The 18647-nt window shown below is 41.3% G+C and overlaps 1 protein-coding gene across 18 annotated transcripts in view; it reads left to right on the top strand.

Moving 5' to 3' along the window:
* The window catches only part of PTPRK (protein tyrosine phosphatase receptor type K), a 450255-nt gene that overhangs the window by 381768 nt on the left and 49840 nt on the right, over window positions 1–18647 (top strand). For 12 of the 18 annotated variants that reach the window (XM_075339909.1, XM_075339911.1, XM_075339913.1 and 9 more), the window contains 3 exons: window positions 8324–8484; window positions 12629–12664; window positions 18385–18396. In XM_075339909.1, the coding sequence (XP_075196024.1) occupies window positions 8324–8484; window positions 12629–12664; window positions 18385–18396 (209 nt within the window). The remainder of the gene's footprint in view (window positions 1–8323; window positions 8485–12628; window positions 12665–18384; window positions 18397–18647) is intronic. The other 6 variants (XM_075339917.1, XM_075339919.1, XM_075339922.1 and 3 more) reach the window with 1 other exon arrangement.

An 18647-nucleotide genomic window follows, 5' to 3' on the forward strand; every position in this document is an offset into this window, starting at 1 on the left:
AAAAACCTGGTGACAGATTTCTTTTAAATGTATCTTTCATAAGAGAGAACCTGGGCGAAACCTGTGTGATGAGGTTTGATACTAGAACAGCAGAAATTATATAAAATGTAAGCACAGAAACCCCTAGACTGTGATTTTGAGAACTCGCATTTGCATTATTTTTTGCAAGGAGTCGAATTTGTTAATGTTTGAGTAGAGGGCAGCGTGACTGGCCTGACCGTTTCCCTTTACGTAACTCCGTTTGAAGATATGTCAAGTAATGTAATGCTAAAGTATATTAATAATAATAGCTACATAAAATGGAGAACAAAAATCATCGGATTGTGTAGGGCAGGTCCTATAGCTTTCATACGGAGTTGCTGATCAGAAATGTCTGAATACTGATAGGAGTACAATGCTCGTGAATATGATCGTTCTGTCCCCATACAACATCTCATCGGTAGCATATCCTCTGTTTATCCGGGATGATGCGCTGACAATGGCAAGGATTTGTATACTGGCATGAAACGTGGTCATGGGTTGATTTGTCTTAGGCTGTGTGCACACGTGTGCGTATTGCGTGCATTTACGCTGCGTCTAGCACTGCAGTGTAAACACATGCGTCCTCCATCCCCAGCAAAGTCTATGTAACTTGTGCAAATTCCATGCGTACGTTGCGTTTTAGAACGCAGCAATTTGCATGCTGAAATTTGCGGCCATATCACTGCGTTCTAAAAAGCCGCATATGTCGCTTCTTTTGTGCGTTTTGGATGCGTTTCCCACTCGGTCTATGGCAGAGCAAGCATCCAGAACGCATAAATTCTGCATCCATTTCGCATTCAAAATAATTCCGAAATGCAGCTTTTCGGCTGCGTTTTTGAAACGCACATACAGTGACAAAACGCTGCGGAATATTTGTCACGGCAGAACGCAGACGTGCACACATGGCCTTACCCCAATACAGCGACAGAAAACCTGTATTTGTGGATAATGGATCCATCATTCCCAATAGAAAATGGAAACCACTCCCCACCACCTAGCCCTCCCTGTGCAATGACCCAGGCAAATATCTAAATGCTTAGGTAAGATCGCTGCTCCATAATCTGTGTACAGAAAGTGGACTAAGGCCATGTGCGCACTAGAAATTGACTTTTTCTTAAGGAAAATCCGGACCCTCTGAAAGAATCGCGCACCTGCAGTAAAGAACCGCACCAAAACCGCAACGAAATCCGCATGCAGTTTTGCCACGGATTTGCTGCGTTTTTTACGCAGGTTGGTCCCTGCGGATTTTTACCATTATCTATGGCAAAAACCTCAGGTACCTGCGGAAAAGAAGTGACATGCTCATTAATTCCGCAGTGGAAAATCCGCAGGTAAATCCGCAGCTATAAAGAAAACGCAGTGTGCGCACAGCATTTTTTTTTTTATAACCATAGGATTTACTGAGGAATGACTGCAGAAATGTTGGACACATTTTCTGCAGCAAATCCGCTGTAAAATTCGCGGTAAGGCTATGTGCGCACGCCACGGATTTGATGCAGAAAATGTGTCTAACATTTCTGCAGTTATTCCCCAGCAAAATCTATGGTTATAAAAAAAAAATGCTGTGCGCACACTGCTTTTTTTTTACCTGCAGATTTATATGTGAAATTTCCGCTGCGGAATTAATGGGCATGTCACGTCTTTTCTGCAGGTACCTGCGTTTTTTGTCATAGATAATAGTAAAAATCCGCAGGGATCAACCTGTGGAAAAACCATGCGGATTTCGTTGCGATTTTGGTGCTTTTTTTATCGCAGGTACCGGATTCTTTCAGAGGGTCCGGATTTTCCTTAAGAAAAAGTCAATTTCTAGTGCGCACATGGCCTAAATCCGCAGCGTGCGCGCACAGAATGAAAATGTAAAAGATAAACGCTCCAACATCCTCAGCGCTGCAGCCGATCAGCTGAACACTCTGGGGCGGTTAATAGAAGCATTTATTCTACATTGTTGGTGTGTATCCACAATTGAGTTGCGTGCCTCTTGGTGCCAGTCAGTATTAGATTACTTTACATACCGTGCCTGTGGGGTATAAGCAACCAAGCTGAAGCAGAGGTGGTGACATACATCAATATTTAAAACCGCCTTTGTACTAATAAAGGGCGCTGATGAGATTCCTCTCGCCTCTAATCCTGATGTATTATAAACCAAGAAACATCCAATGCATTAGCCCTGAATGAAATGAAATTCCTCAGCTGCTGTAATATGAAAGGGGGGCGAATCCTTAACTCAACAGTCATTTGTATTCATTAAAAATATAGCTTCATAACATTTACTGCCGAAGCTATTTGCAGCAGTTGACCTTCTACCCTGCCATTTCTATTTCCACTGTTCAGAAAAGCGTCTTGTTACCTGATATAAAAGCCATTTTTCCTGCCTAGTGGCGTGGATGTAAGGTTAGGCATTAAGTTACAAAAATAATTTAACAAAAAAATTAAATTGGAAAGGTTCTTAGTTGCAGGGGGAGGCTTTGTTATTATAGAAAATATGTCTCACGATGGCGGAAAGAAGAAAGCTGCGGGCAACAACTAGATAACGCGCTTCATACATATCATGTATATGCAAAAGCTAAGAATTGTCTAGTTGGCTCCGCGAAAAGAATCTGAAGTGGAGGGATATAATATCTTAAGTCAGCTTTAACTGATGCTCTCTGCAAAAAAGCAGAAGAAATCTGCAAGGATGTGGGTCCCAGATATTTCATCAAATCTGCTGAACCTTATCTTGATCAAATATTCCCTTTCCTACTGCATGTATTATGTATTGCCCAACAAGTGTACTCAGCTAACATCCCCTAGTTTTTGCAATATGCATTGCTTAGGCAGGTCCACCGCATAATAAAATATTTATTTACTATGTGAATGGGTTATACATGCTACCGGTGCTTTGTATATATGAAGGGACTGGACTCCTTAATCAGTTTGCTTATATTTGATGCAAACGTGTACATTAATATTGCTATAAGCGGTTGTCCAGCTTTGTGATATTGGTGGCCTATTGATAGTTTAGGTGCTATTCAATTATAGTGATTCCTGAGTACAAATAATGTAGACCGGCACTGCTATATATTCAACCTTAAGCAAATAAAGAAAGCTAATATTAGCACACAAGGAATCTGATATTTTCAGGTATTGACCAGTATATGTGGTGCACAAGTTAAATTTCATGCTTGTAGAGCATGAAAAAATGCAGCACTCACCACTGATCCTGATTAAAAATAGCACTTTATTGGGACATGATGTACAGGATGTGGAATAAAAAGAGCGACAACTGTTTCGCATGGTAACACGCTTCTTCTTGCTCAGTCGGTGACCCAGAAGAAGTAAGGTAACATGCGAAACAGCTGTCACTTTTATTCCACATCCTGCACATGATGTCCCAATAAAGTGCTATTTTTAAACAGGATCACTGGTGAGTGTCACATTTTTTTTATGCTCTATTCAATTATGGGAACTGAGTTGCAGATCTCTGCAGTGGCCACTACACAGCCAATGCCGCAGCAGAAGATAGCACTTGCCATTAACTATATTCAGTGTGTCCACCCATATCCTGTCCACCGCCATTAACTTGAGAACGGCGGCAGCTATAGGCTTAGAAGTGGTGTCTAGGTATAGTAAAGTAGCCATGCGTTACGCAATGAATCCACCTATAGCGCCACCTGGTGGAACACGGAGTTTGCATTTTTATCTCGAAAACGAAACGAAATAGAGAAAAAAGTGAATTGCAAAGTTGTAGGGCATAATAAATTCAATACGAATCAACACCTTGTATACAGAAATACTATTATATGAAATCCATGACTCCCCCAAAACATTGAATGCTGGTCACACATATGGCGCTCATTTAACTTTGATGCTCAAAGTGGGCACTGTCAGCTGCAATGCACATTTGGGCTCTGAACAGCATACTGTATCTTGCTGCACGTTGTGCAATATGGTAGGTGGGGGTCGGGTCATGTTAGCATGGAGGCTTCTCCACGCAGCCACCATACCCAATGACTTGTAGGAAGGTCTTCATGAGGTATCGCTTCACGTCCGCAGCCTTGTGAGTTTTACACGTTCTAATCATAGCATTTCTTTATGCAAGGTGTTGATTCGTATTGAATTGATGATGCCCTACAACTTTGTAATTCACTTTTTTTCCTCTATCTCGTTCTATTTTCGAGATGAAAATGTTAACTCCATTGTTTTCCACCAGGGGGCGCAATAGGTGGTTTCATTGTATAGCGCATGGATACTTTACTATACCTAGACACCACTTCTATGCCTATAGCTGCCGTCGTTCTCAAGTTAATAGCGGTGGACACACTGTATAGAGTGTGGCGTCATTACTATCTGATTTAGCCTTCCTTTCTAATGCACAATCATTCTCTTGGCTATGGTGATGACAACACGGGCTTATGAACATTACTGATATGTTTTATAGTTTACAACTATACTTTTCTCCATTTTCACGTGATAAGGGTTGCGGTCATTAATTTGGTTTTGCTAGCTTTCAGGATTATTTTCAACCATCAGTAATTTAGGGGACCTTTTTTTCATTGTCTATATGTAAACACGCTGGAGGAGCGTGTGCGGCTTAATATAATGATTGTAGACCCCATAAATGCTGCTGATGAGTTCATATTAGTATTCCAATCTATTGACCTTGATCACTCTTTTTTTGTTTTCCAATTTGAAGATAAAATTACTGGCTGGCTGTGATTTGTTTTTGGTAAATTATCCAGACAGGCTTGCACATATGCTAGGCTGTGGGAAGAATCACTAAGCACACTTGTGTATTATGTGACAACCTTACAGTATGTTTGTAGATTGTTTTCCATCAGCACATAAGTGACATGCATGGGCTGTTTTTTTTCTTAAGGATAATCTTAAAGTAAGTGTTTGCTACCCCATCAGAGAGCAGCATGATGTAGGTGCAGAGACCATAATCCCAGCTATGTCAGTTACTGAGCTGCTTGCTACAGTTTTGATAAAATCCCTGTTTTACCGGCTGTATGTTAAGCTCTGTGTAAGTCCGCTCACACCACTGATTACCAGTTCTCTGCCTATGTACAGTGTACACAGAAATCTGCCAATCAGTTGTGGGGCTGGGTTATACAGAACATATGACTATGCAGGACTACAAAGCAGCAGGTTTAGTAATCCTCTAGTCATCACCTGATGATAAACAGTGATTTTATCGTAACTACAGCAAGCAGCTCAGAAAGTGATCAATAGCAAGTATCAGGGTCTCTGTCATACTGCTCTGATTTTAGATGGCAAAACCTGGTGACTGATTCTTTTTTTGAAGGCTTATTGTCATCATTTTTCTCCTGGGTCCTTGCTAGCAGTGTGCTTCTGAAGATTGACTGGCAACATGCCTGGCTGTTGGCCCACACTGTGTCCTCTCCCATGCTGCAAGCAGTATTGAAGGTGCGTAGAGGCACTGAAGCTAGCCAGATCCAGCAATCCGACCAGCTCAGAGTCGTACTTGCAAGTTCTAAAGCACAGAGCTTGCAAGCACACACTTCTTGCCTAGGAAACAAGTTGTTGCTGCAGTCTAATTAGTAAACTAAGTAATGAGAAATACAATGTGATATTTAAAGGGAATCTTTCAGTAGCAGCAACCCTCCTAAGTCTTCTATATCGACATGTAGGCCATAGGAAGCTGAATAAAAGGATACCTTGATATATGCGAGCTGATGTTTTATTCCAGAGAGATCCCCATATGTATATCACCTCTTCCAGACTATGGGGTAGATGCTGCCTGGAAGATGACTCGACCTCCAGAGCTTATATTATAATAGAAGGGGCATTACCAGTGTAAGACAAGTAACGGACACAGAACAGGAAAAAATGCAATTTGTCTTCTTACAAACACATTTTTTGCTGCTCTAAGTTCTGCTGTATTGCAACAATATAACAACTGGAGAACCGGGAATATTTAAAATGGACAATATACTGAATGCATATGTAGCCTAGGAGAGGAATATTAATACATAGCTAACAAAATAACGGTGATTATTTAACAAAGCTAAATTAAAAAATGGGGGTGTATCACTCTCTTGAAAATTGTCTTACATAAAGTACATGGGCATGTACTGGGAATGCCCAAATAATCAAATACACCTTCACAAAAACATGGTTTTCAAATAATCCAAAATCCATGAAATCTTACTCATGTCTAGCAAATTAAGAACACCAACTCCTTAGCTGTCAGAGCCCCGACGTACATTTCACTTCTTTTAAATAGTAGGTGATCTGCTTTATGAGATGAAAATGTATGTTGGGGCTCTGACAGCTAAGGAGTCAATGTTATTCATTTGCTAGATATGGGTTGTTATATTGATGTGGAGTTTTGCAACACCGCTGGCACACTTAGTTTTGCTGCTACCGGCAATGATTAAAATGTTGATTTTGGATTTCTGGTTGATTATGTATTGCAAGAATATAGCAACACTGTCTGCCTGTGAGATAGAGGCTGAAGCTGAGAGTAACCTGCCGATGTGTCAATTATAATCACATACAGCTCTGCAGGGAGAGCAGAGAGCAGCCAACACACGTCACACTCACAACGCCTCCTTCTATATAAAATAATCTCTGGAGGTGGAGTTATCTTACAGGCAGCATCTGCCCCATAGCCTGGAAGAGCTCATGGACCTAAACTGATAAAAGATGATTTCTCCACAACAAGGCATCTGATATGAGGCATACCGGTATGACATTTTTCAGCATTCTATAAACTCTATGAACATACTAATAGTTTACATAGGTCAAATGTGGTGACAAATTCTGTGTAAAATCCTTCCGTAAACTGCAGAGTTGCTTGTGGTCACATTAACTTTGCAATTTTACCCATTTATGATTGAGAAAACCTCTTTAATATTTCATGTAGCAACCTTTCAGGATGGGTGCTTTGGGCAGACTTAAGATGTTTGCGTATGACAAACGAAGTACAGATCACTGTAAATACGGGCCAATATTCCTATGAAGCTGTCAACTTCAGTTCAGGAGACTCGTGACTTGTACTCGGACTGCGCTACATGGACATCTGAGTTCGACCTTACACTGTTATTTTCCTTTTTGTCTTGGAAGACTATGTTATACCCCCATGCTGCTGTCAACCTTATGATCTCACTACTTGGAACTAAATGTGTACCTATTATCTGGAACTAAAGTAATCTCAAGGGAACATTTATCCTGTAAGCCATGTGACTTTTATACATCAAGGGTCCAACTTTGAGAGCACAGCGACTGGTTAGACATATTGTAGAGAAATTGTTAACTGTATATCAGGACGAAACGTTTTCTTACTGACGTTCCCATGTCCTTTTGATTATATGGTCAAAACGATTCTTTAGTTTCGCAGACGAATTCTGGACCATGTGGGCGGTGTGACTATTTGAGCTGCCACCATGCTGTGCCCTCTAATGTAGTATATGAACTTACTTGTATAGCAATTGACAGTACAATACAAGGGATTGCGGTTGACAACTCTTATCCTTAGTAGGAAAATTTTTGGTTAGAAAAAAAAAAATATTTCACAGTTTGCAATGCATTCGAGAAAATAAAACCCTGTAATTTTCTAGAAAAAGGTGGTTCCCATTTCCCTGATTTCCAATTATCTGTGTATGAAAGCCGAATATGCTTATAAAATTGTGCTAAATGCTCTTCTTAATGACTGAGTTCATGGGCTGCTTTTTTTAGGTAGCTGAACATGGACACTTTGCTCGCCAGATGGAGAGCTGGGCTGACTGGCTGCTTCCATAATGGTGGAATATGGCAGCCATATACCGTTCCAGTCTGTTCAGCCATGTCAAGACAGGGCAATGTGGTTTCACATTTCCTTTATGTGCAACCAGTTGTTTTTTTCTCTGAACCAGAGAACCTGATGTGAGAAATGCAATGGCGTGACATACCCTGGCTGGACAGAAAATAATGTGATGTTGGTATATGAGTGGAAATAGTTGCAATTGATGTTGCAGTTAACATCCCATGGACAACGTATAAGGGTATTCTCAAGTTTGAAAGTTATCCCATATCAATTGGTTATGGGATAACTTCCTGATCTCTGTAGGTCTGACAGTGCACATTATCAACCATACACTCTTTTTGGAATCCGTGGGTGTCTCCGCAGGCCAATCTCCAGTGATTGGGAAGATATTCCCTATCCTTTAGCTTTCAAACTTGACACTACCGCTTTAAATCTCCAAGGGACATACTTGACAGCTTTTGTGAAACCTGTATTAACAGGTCTCAGTGTTGGCAAAATGCTAATCAATTCTTTATACACATTGTTGGCACTAAACACCTATTTCTTACCTTACAGTAAACTGGCCAAGAAACGCAAAGATGCCATGGGTAACACACGGCAGGAGATGACTCATATGGTGAATGCAATGGATCGAAGTTACGCAGATCAAAGTACCCTTCATGCAGAAGATCCTCTTTCCATCACCTATATGGACTCCCACAATTTCAGCCCCAGATGTAAGTACTGTCGTAGGGAAGAAACGCTGCCTAATTTTAGAGTCCATTACCTTCACACTACGTTGCAGTTATCTCACAAGTGTATATGCTGATTAGTGCGCTCACACTCAGCATCTCCTGTACCTCTCGCAGGGGTATGGATTATGTACATACGGATTCATCAAGGAGCATTTGCCATATATTTGGCGTAAAGCACCTTGAAATGTCGTAGACTGTGTACCTAGTTTTTGAGTTTTGTTATGCTAGTCCTGGCCAACTGTACCAAAGTGGACTGGGCTTTGGCAAAGACTGGACATTTCAAAGCCTGCCCTGCAAATTCATCAAAATGAGTGCCCATTTAGTGGCATAAATTATAACAGAAATAACGGAGACAAAACCAATTGTAAGATGCACCTAATTCTATACGTGCCACCAGCAACTTACTCCCATGGTATCTTCATTAAGATTGGCTTGCATAAAGTCAGTCTTAATGAATTGGGCCGTTCTATTGATGGAAACTGGAGATTCATGTAGGTCACCATATTTTGTTGCCGACAATTGTATAACTTCCACAGTGGATCAGTTCTTGAGGACTCTGCTTACCATGACGTAAGCAAATGTATGTTCTGTGTTGCGAAATGGCTGACACTCATAATCTGCTTAAAAAGACCCATTTTGCTTTCTAGTTTAACCTAGTTAAAGTTATTATCCCGTTTTTATAGTAAAGTTTAATGTCCATGAATCTCTGCTTAAAAGACAACCAAATCTAAACATCAATGTATTGCTGTATTTCAAAACATTTGTCATACAGCCAATCTAAAATGTTTTCTGCCGTCCCCCTAAATAACATCGAATGTAAAGCATTTCGTATGCCACTAGTGTGAAATATCTTGGGCACAATTCACACTACGCTGGCAGTGTCTGCATACTTCACTATCACACAAAGGCCAAAAATGTCCTACATATTTTCATTTGACTATTTTATGTCACAATACTTTCAATTCTATGGAATGAAAGTATTCTTTCATATTGCAAAGATTTAGTCGATGTATGGCTGTACAGTCGCATATGTCGGAGGCATGTATCATCTGAGGGATATATCTATAACCCATCTTGATTCATACCTCCGATATAGCTGCAAATACCATCTGAATTGACCTTAAAGGGGTTTTGCCCCTAAATACTTTAATTGCCCATCTCTCTGGATAGGTGATAAGTGATTGCTCGTGGTTCAACTGTTGGCACCCCTATCAATTCTAACAGTGGGGGATGTCACAAAATCCCTGGGTTAATGGCAGTACTGATGTACATGTATGACCACCAGTTGTAATAGCTTCCATAGCTCTGACAAAAATGTCTGAGTCTGAACAGTAAAGGCCCCGTCACACTAAGCAACATCGCTGGTAACGAACAACTTTTGTGACGTTGCTAGCGATGTTGCTGTGTGTGACATCCAGCAACAACCTGGCCCCTGCTGTGAGGTCGTTGGTTGTTGCTGAATGTCCTGGGCCATTTTTTAGTTGTTGCTGTCCCGCTGTGAAGCACAGATCGCTGTGTGTGACAGCGACAGAGCAACAACTAAATGTGCAGGCAGCAGGAGCCGGCTTCTGCGGAGGCTGGTAACCAATGTAAACATCGGGTAACCAAGAAGCCCTTTCCTTGGTTACCCGATATTTACCTTTGTTACCAGCCTCCGCCGCTCTCACTGTCAGTGACGGCTCCTGCTCTGTGCACATGTAGCTGCAGGACACATCGGGTTAATTAACCCGATGTGTGCTGTAACTAGGAGAGCAAGGAGCCAGCGCTAAGCATTGTGCGCTGCTCCCTGCTCTGTGCACATTTAGCTGCAGCACACATCGGGTAATTAACCCCATGTGTGCTGTAGCTAGGAGAGCAAGGAGCCAGCGCTAAGCATTGTGCGCTGCTCCCTGCTCTGTGCACATGTAGCTGCAGCACACATCGGGTAATTAACCCGATGTGTGCTGTAACTAGGAGAGCAGGGAGCCAGCGCTCAGTGTGCGCTGCTCCCTGCTCTCTGCACGTGTAGCTGCGTGAGCTGGTAACCAAGGTAAATATTGGGTTGGTTACCCGATATTTACCTTAGTTACCAAGCGCAGCATCTTCCACGCGGCGCTGGGGGCTGGTCACTGGTTGCTGGTGAGCTCACCAGCAACTCGTGTAGCCACGCTCCAGCGATCCCTGCCAGGTCAGGTTGCTGGTGGGATCGCTGGAGCGTCGCAGTGTGACATCTCACCAGCAACCTCCTAGCAACTTACCAGCGATCCCTATCGTTGTTGTGATCGCTGGTAAGTTGTTTAGTGTGACTGGACCTTAAGACCAGGTAAAATGGCGTACCTTGTGTAGCCGATTTGTAACCAGAACTGCCTTTCACAGCGGGCATTGTACAATCATTTGTAGGAAACAAATACAGTGTAGTCTGCACAATATTGCATGAGATCAGTAATTTTGGGAATACATTGCAGTATTGTATATTGTTACCAATCCTAACATTTTCTGCTTGTGTTCTGCATACTGGCAGTACTGTGATTGGCTGATTGAGCGCTCATTGACATGCTAAGCCATTCATCTGTCACATCAGCTTCTTCCAATGCCCCATTTTGCACAATTGATGCATGATATTTATTTAAGCTATATCAGGCATTCATATTTTGTTGTCTTGTAAGTTGGTAGCATTATGAAACCATAGCATTATATTTATATGCTGATACCCTTATTTTCCAGTTTATATAGGAGTCAAGTAAGCCATCCTCTAACACATGGACACTCACGTACCAGCCTGCACACTTTATTTCAAGACTGAAAGTTAAACTTAGTAGAAGAGTACTGATATACATGCTAGCAAAAGAAACATAATAAATAAACATAATGACGGGACATTGCTGATGATCGAACATGTAGTTTACTAATATATGCAGTTTATGCGGATGGGATGAAAGTGCTTTTCTTAGGCCGTTTACATCATGGACCCATATCTCCTTCAGGACTGTTACATCACATGCCCATGTCTCCTTTCCTAGGACTTTTAGATCATGGACCCATGTCTCTTTCTTAGGCCTGCTACATCACAGATTTTCTTAGGCCTGTTACATCATGGACCCATATCTCCTTTCTTAGGCATGTTACATTACAAACCCATATAGCTTCTTTCTTAAGACTGTTACATTACAGATCCATGTATCTTTTCTAAGTACTGTTATATAATTGACCCATATCTCCTTTCTTCGGACTGCTACATTACAGACCCATATCTTCTTTCTTAGGACTGTTACATCACGGACCCATATCTTCTTTCTTAGGACTGTTATATTACAGACCTATATCTCCTTTCTTAGGCCTGTTACATTAGACTCCTATCTTCTTTCAAGGATTGTTACATTACATACCCATAACACCTTTCCTAAGACTGTTGCATCATAGACCCATATCTTCTTTCAAGGATTGTTACATCACATACCCATAACACCTTTCCTAGGACTGTTGCATCTCGAACCCATACCTTTTTTCTTAGGACTGTTGCATCACGGACACATATCTGCTTTTCTAGGACTGTTGCATCACGGAGCCATATCTTCTTTCAAGGATTGTTACATTACATACCCATAACACCTTTCCTAAGACTGTTGCATCACGGACCCATATCTTCTTTCTTACGACTGTTACATTATGGACACATATCTCTCTTCATAGGCCTGGTACATTTCAGACCCGTACCACTTTTTTTTATACCTGTTACATTACGACCTATATCTCTGATTTTTGCATATGTAATTTTTTTTTACAAACTTAACAAATACCAGGCGCTCTATGACACTCTTCACATGTCACAGGTGGGTCTGCTTTGCTGACCGCACTTGCCCTTCTCAATGAGTGGGTCCATGATGTAATCGACAGCACACAGGTCTCATCAGTGTCACATTCATGTGCATTCCATGTACAAAACACTGACGTCTATATTCGGCCTTATTTTGAGTTGGTGCTTTCATGCAAATCTGTTACATATATTGTTGTTGGCTTTTTTTCTTTTGGATGTACTCACCTTTCTATAGCAGTCGATGTTATTGTGCTTAAATCTATGTTTGTCTGTTTCTTTCCACTGCCTAAAATGGAGGTAATATGTATTTTCATGAGCTTTGTTTTCCTGCAGTGCCCAATGATCCACTTGTGCCGACTGCTGTGTTAGGTGAGGACCCAGTCTGGCATCATCACAGTTCATGCATGAATGATGTAGTTGCATGTGCAATAGTACCGGTTTAAAAAGACATTGAAATTAATATAAACCTCTAAATAGTAGCCATAAGAATATGATTTAGGTTTGGTGTTGTTTTGTGGCAAGTTCCAAGAGCTCTTATTTTTAAAGGGAATGTGTCATCAGAAAATTACCTATTTTTTGTTTGTTTCATACAACTATTAAAAAAAAAAATGCTGCAATCCTTCCAGGTTCACACTGGCCACAAAATCTAATATTAAAGCGTAACTTTCACTATATAAACATTTTTGTGTATAACAGTTGCTTATTAGAGAGGATTCAGATCGTGAGACCCCCACAAATGAGTCAAAATATGGCTTTGATGTCCCCAGCTTCTGCATGAGCTGTGCACACGTTTATGTATGGTTCCATAGGCAGATTTATGATAGTGAATGTATGAACCCATAGACTTGTGCCCGTACACCTTACTCTGTGTGGAGCTCATGTAAGAGCTGTGGACTTCTGAGCCATATTTTTACTGATTGGCAAGAAAGGGGTCTCAGGTCCTGTGCAATGCCTGTCATATATTTAACAACAACTTATATACACTTACACATAACTCCTACTCTGTGCTCTGTAATGATCACTTTTCATCTCAGGCAGTATAATGGTGGATAACAGACCCTATATAAAGTAGACTATATATTGTGACTTGTGCAATCCTGCCGGTATGTAAGAGCTGATTTTTTTTTTCCCCCTTTGCCAAATTGGAGCATGCCTAAGAAATTAACCTATAGAAGTGAATGTGTCATTTTCTACTGCGGTCTTTGGCTGCTCTGTATATTACCCTAGTAAAAGAACAACCCCCTTGCTAAAAACCAGAAAAATAGCACTAGATGAAAAGATGAAAAGACCCATATCTCTGAAACCATCTGGCACATGATTTAAAAAAAAAAACCAACACCCCCCCCCCCCCGACATAATCAGGAAATAAAATAGGAGGTAACATAGGTCACTTTTGACCTGATGCTAGGATCTCTTTAACTGCAGCAGTCGAAAGATGGCAGCCCCCATTCTAGATGTCAAAAAATCTACGATCGGAAAATAAAAACAAATTAGAAGAAAAATCTGTATACTTTCAGCTTTTAATTCATAAAATGAAAGAAAAAAAGGCGAATATTCAACAAATAAAATAGGAGGTAACATAGGTCACTTTTGATGCGGTGATAGGCCTTTTTTTACTGCAGCAGTGGAAAGATGGCAGCCCCCATACTAGGTGTCGAAAACCGTATGATCAGAAAATAAAAACAAATTAGAAGAAAAATCTGTATCCTTTCAGCTTTTGATTCTTAAAATGAATATAGGTGATACATTCCCTTTAAACAGTTGTATTTGTTTCATGCACGGCGATACTCATCACATGTCCCCCTTCCCACCCTAGCCATGTAAGTGTTCCATATGTTCACATGCTTTTATTTAGGCCTGGCATTAGAACCAACTGGATGACCGTTGTAGCAAGCATCCACGCTTTATTACATTGTAGCATCTGAAGCTTTCCGGTTTCGGAATAAAGTATATTGCTTTGTACAGATTGTATGTAACGTATCTGCTGGTTGTATGAAATGTTGACAGCTTGTGATACTTCATAAAAGGCAGTGACAGCAGAGCTCAGGACTCATTGTACTAGTAGGACTTCTAACCAGTGGCTGCACAGCCTTCCGCTGCCTCTGACATTCTTTTTATTGGGAGACGTAGAAAAACTAAACACGTTCTATAAAATAGGTAGTGGGAGATTACATCTATTGTTTGTTTGCGCGGAGTGCTTTTGGAGATGGCCCGTTATTTCAGGTTACATTTTCTATTTCACGCCTCTGATACACCTCTTTTCCAATTATCTCTTCCATGGTAAAAGCTTATCCAGAAATAAACATATAATATCAAGCTATTTTGAAAGGTTTACTTTCATCCTGATAAAACAAAGAAAATCTGCTCCTGTAGAATGATTACCAGCGGGTAACCTGGACACATGAATGGGGCCTATAAGTGCACACATATATAGAACTCAGACACGCTTCATTGTAGAGGGGAAGAGGACTGACCTTCTCAGATTGATTTTTCACTTTAATATTCAAAGAAAGTTATATTACCAGGCCATGAAATGACTTATTGTAATTTGTTAGGACTAAATCTTGTGGAAAATGTAATCCTGGTTTGTGTTGTGTGGAAATACGTTTCGGATGGCGGCTCGAAAAGACAGTTCAGTAAGACCGTTTTGAGGAACCAAAGTGAAGATTGTTAAAGGACATAGCTGTTGAGGAATAAAGGAGTTATCCTATGTCGCTCACTTCTGCATCGGAAGGGAGCAGAGCTGATGACTAGTGATGAGCGAGCACTATCATGCTCGGGTGCTTGGTACTCATATCGAGCATTTTAATGCTTGAATGGGGTTGACTTGTTTACCTAGTGAAATTTAAGTCTATGGGAAGCTTGAGCATTTTTCTGGAAGATCTTCAGTAGGTAAACGAGTCAAGCCCATCCGAGTGTTAAAATGCTCGTTACGAATATCAAGCACCCAAGCATGGTAGTGCTCGTTCATGCCTACCGATGACGTTACGACCCTGCACAGCTGCTAAGTTACAGGCATGATTGGCCGGTATCACGCAGTGTTCTGTTCATTCTACGAGGACACTGCCATGATGCAGTCAAACCCACGCCACGGCAGGTGGTAGTAACATCATTGGCACCGCCACGTCCGATGCGGAAGCGAGAGATGCCGGATATCCCCTTTACACTGGTACAATTTTTATCATAACAAGCAACTTGCACACAATTATTGTCACTATTTATAATGTAGAGTTCACTGGATTTTTGCTTACTAGACCTGTTTTATGCTTTTTTTTTTTCTTGTTTTTGTTATTTTCTAGCTTATAGGAAATGCTGAAATGTACAAAATGCATAGTATATTATCCCACCAGAAGGTCCTTTGTGTGTCCTAGGAAAGCATCCCAACTTCAGTCCATCTTCCAGACCTTTCTCCAGCTTTATGACTACTGGTTACACAAAACACTCTGGGCCCGATTTCATTATTTAATTTTTTTGTAAAGTCACACTTCTTTTTTTGCTTGTTTTTTTGCGAATTTTTTTTGCACCAAATTCATCAAAATGGCACACAGTATTCTTAAATTTTGCACAAATGCCAAAATTGTATTTTTTTTTCTTTTTTAACCTCTTTTGTGAGTTCTGATTGCAAAAGTCATATGTCTCAAAAAATGCAACCTTAACTGACGTCACTCTGGGGTCACTGGAGTACGTTTACACCAAATTCTGTGCAAAGCATCTGCAAAGGCCAGATTGAAGTACAAATCTGAAAACTAAACCGCAAAAGCCTACTGGAAGAAAGACGCATATTGATGAATTTGTCGCAAATAACAAAGTGACTTATTGAGAGGTATTCACGAAAAAAAACATGGCAAAAATGCAATGATGAATTGGGCCTCTTATCTTTAATAGGGGATGAAGGATGCTTTGTTGAAGTGAATGGGGCTGAGCTGCAATACCAAATGCCTCCCGTAGACAAGCGTTAAGCTGTGTGTCAAGTGGAGGAATAAAGAAAAGCATGCTTTGTTTCTTATCCCAGCCAGATAAAGGGTATATACACACTGCAAATTTGTTACAGAAGCCTCTCATCTGATATATCCTTCAGATCTATGGCAGTGATTTTCATCTACCGAAATCTGAAGCAAATCAGCCGTGTGTATCTATCTTGGCACCTGATTCATGCTATGTTCTTTCAAAAGCTGCAGAGAAATAGACATTGCGGGGAAAATCGTTTTTCAGCATAGTGTTCCTTCAAGGAAGAGAAATGTGGGAGAGGTAGTTTACACACGGTATATTTTTAATGGAGGCTATAATCTGCTGTATTATATGCAATTGCTGGACACAGTGTCTTTGTGTATGTGGCTTACATACTTATATATGTAATAGTTCTCTTAGATTTTACTTCTAGTTTTATTTTAAAGGGAATCTGTCTGCAGGTTTTTCCTATGTGATCTGAGGACAGTATGAAGTAGGGGCTGACACATTAATTTCATTGATATGTCACTTATTAGGCTGTGTGCTGTTATCTCAATTCACTACAAAAGCATATCCACTAGCACTAAATAATATAAGGATAGTTTGACATTGCATTACTGCTGTAAGAATATTAGATAAAAAGGGATAAATATATATAGCATTACTGCATTAGAAATATTTTCAAAAAGAGATTCTTGACTTACATACTGGCCAATCCATGTAAGCCCGATGACCTCGACAAGGTGATCTCATTTAAATCAGAGTTTTATCAGCAGGAGGTTCACTGCTGGACTAGACCTGGTGAGACCACACCCTCAGCACTGACTAGTAGCTCACTCAATATCCAATATACATAGAAAGCTGTGTTGTGGGTGTGCTTATCTCTGAGCTTTGATACCTCTAAAAACTGATTGTGTCACATCTGTTACAGTCAGTAAACTAAGGGGTGCTTCACACACAGCGAGCTCACTACCGAGATCGCTGCTGAGTCACGCTTTTTGTGACGCAGCAGTGACCTCATTAGCGATCTCGCTGTGTGTGACACTGAGCAGCGATCTGGCCCCTGCTGCGAGATCGCTGCTCGTTACACACAGCCCTGGTTCGTTTTCTTCAAAGCCGCTCTCCTGCTGTGACACACAGATCGCTGTGTGTGACAGCAAGAGAGCGACAAATGAAGCGAGCAGGAAGCAGGAGCCGGCGTCTGACAGCTGAGGTAAGCTGTATCCAAGATAAACATCGGGTAACCAAGGTGGTTACCCGATATTTACCTTAGTTACCAGCCTCTGCAGCTCTCACGCTGCCTGTGCTGCCGGCTCCGGCTCTCTGCACATGTAGCTGCTGTACACATCGGGTTAATTAACCCGATGTGTACAGCAGCTAGGAGAGCAAGGAGCCAGCGCTCAGTGTGCGCGACTCCCTGCTCCCTGCTCACACTGGTAACTAATGTAAACATCGGGTAACCATACCCGATGTTTACCTTAGTTACCAGTCTCCGCAGCTTCCAGACGGCGGCTCCGTGCAAGCGCAGCGTCGCTTGCACGTCGCTGCTGGCTGGGGGCTGTTCACTGGTCGCTGGTGAGATCTGCCTGTTTGACAGCTCACCAGCGACCATGTAGCGATGCAGCAGCGATCCTGACCAGGTCAGATCGCTGGTCGGATCGCTGCTGCATCGCTAAGTGTGAAGGTACCCTAAGTAATACATCATTGGAATCAGGGTCTCTTTTCCTACGTAATTCTGCTCTCAGATGAGGTAGCAAAAACCTGGTGACAACTTTCCTTTAAGGTGGGGCTACTGCTACACTGCAGATTTTGCCTTCAGTAAAACTAACTGCATTCAGTGTCACAATGCAATGGGCACTGCCGCTATTTGGGTTCACTTAAATGATTAAAAAAAATGTAGCAAATGGCACTTTCTGCCAATGTTGGGGTGTTACTGCTTCCTGTAGTGGTCTTCTGGTATAACTTGAGTCTCCTTGTATGTTGGTTTTAGGGTGCATGGTTGTATTGTCCATCAATTTCATCCATCTCTGCAAACCATAAGCATATTACGTTGTGCGCACATCTAGGGCAGTTTGATCTAGGTAACAAAGAATAATATGTAAAATTGTTTTATTTTTTTTCCCATTGCCGCCTTGCTTCAGTGCCAATCACTGGTAAGTAGGATGACAGGTGTGTTTTTGTAATAATCTTTCGTTAAACCGTCCACTTTAACTAGAATCCCTTGCAGGTAAAATGCATTTTGTGTATGACAATTCCAATAATTAGAAAGCTAGGCTTAACAATCTTGCTGAGAGTTGCTGCTGCGTTAATTCATGGCAGATGCCACCCCCAGCTGCTCCTGCCAGCTGCCTGCCTTACTGCCACTAAACTACTGACAAACTTGAGGAAATCTTGTGAAGCGTGG

Source organism: Anomaloglossus baeobatrachus, chromosome 3, assembly GCF_048569485.1.
Source record: "Anomaloglossus baeobatrachus isolate aAnoBae1 chromosome 3, aAnoBae1.hap1, whole genome shotgun sequence".
Lineage (NCBI taxonomy): Eukaryota > Metazoa > Chordata > Amphibia > Anura > Aromobatidae > Anomaloglossus > Anomaloglossus baeobatrachus.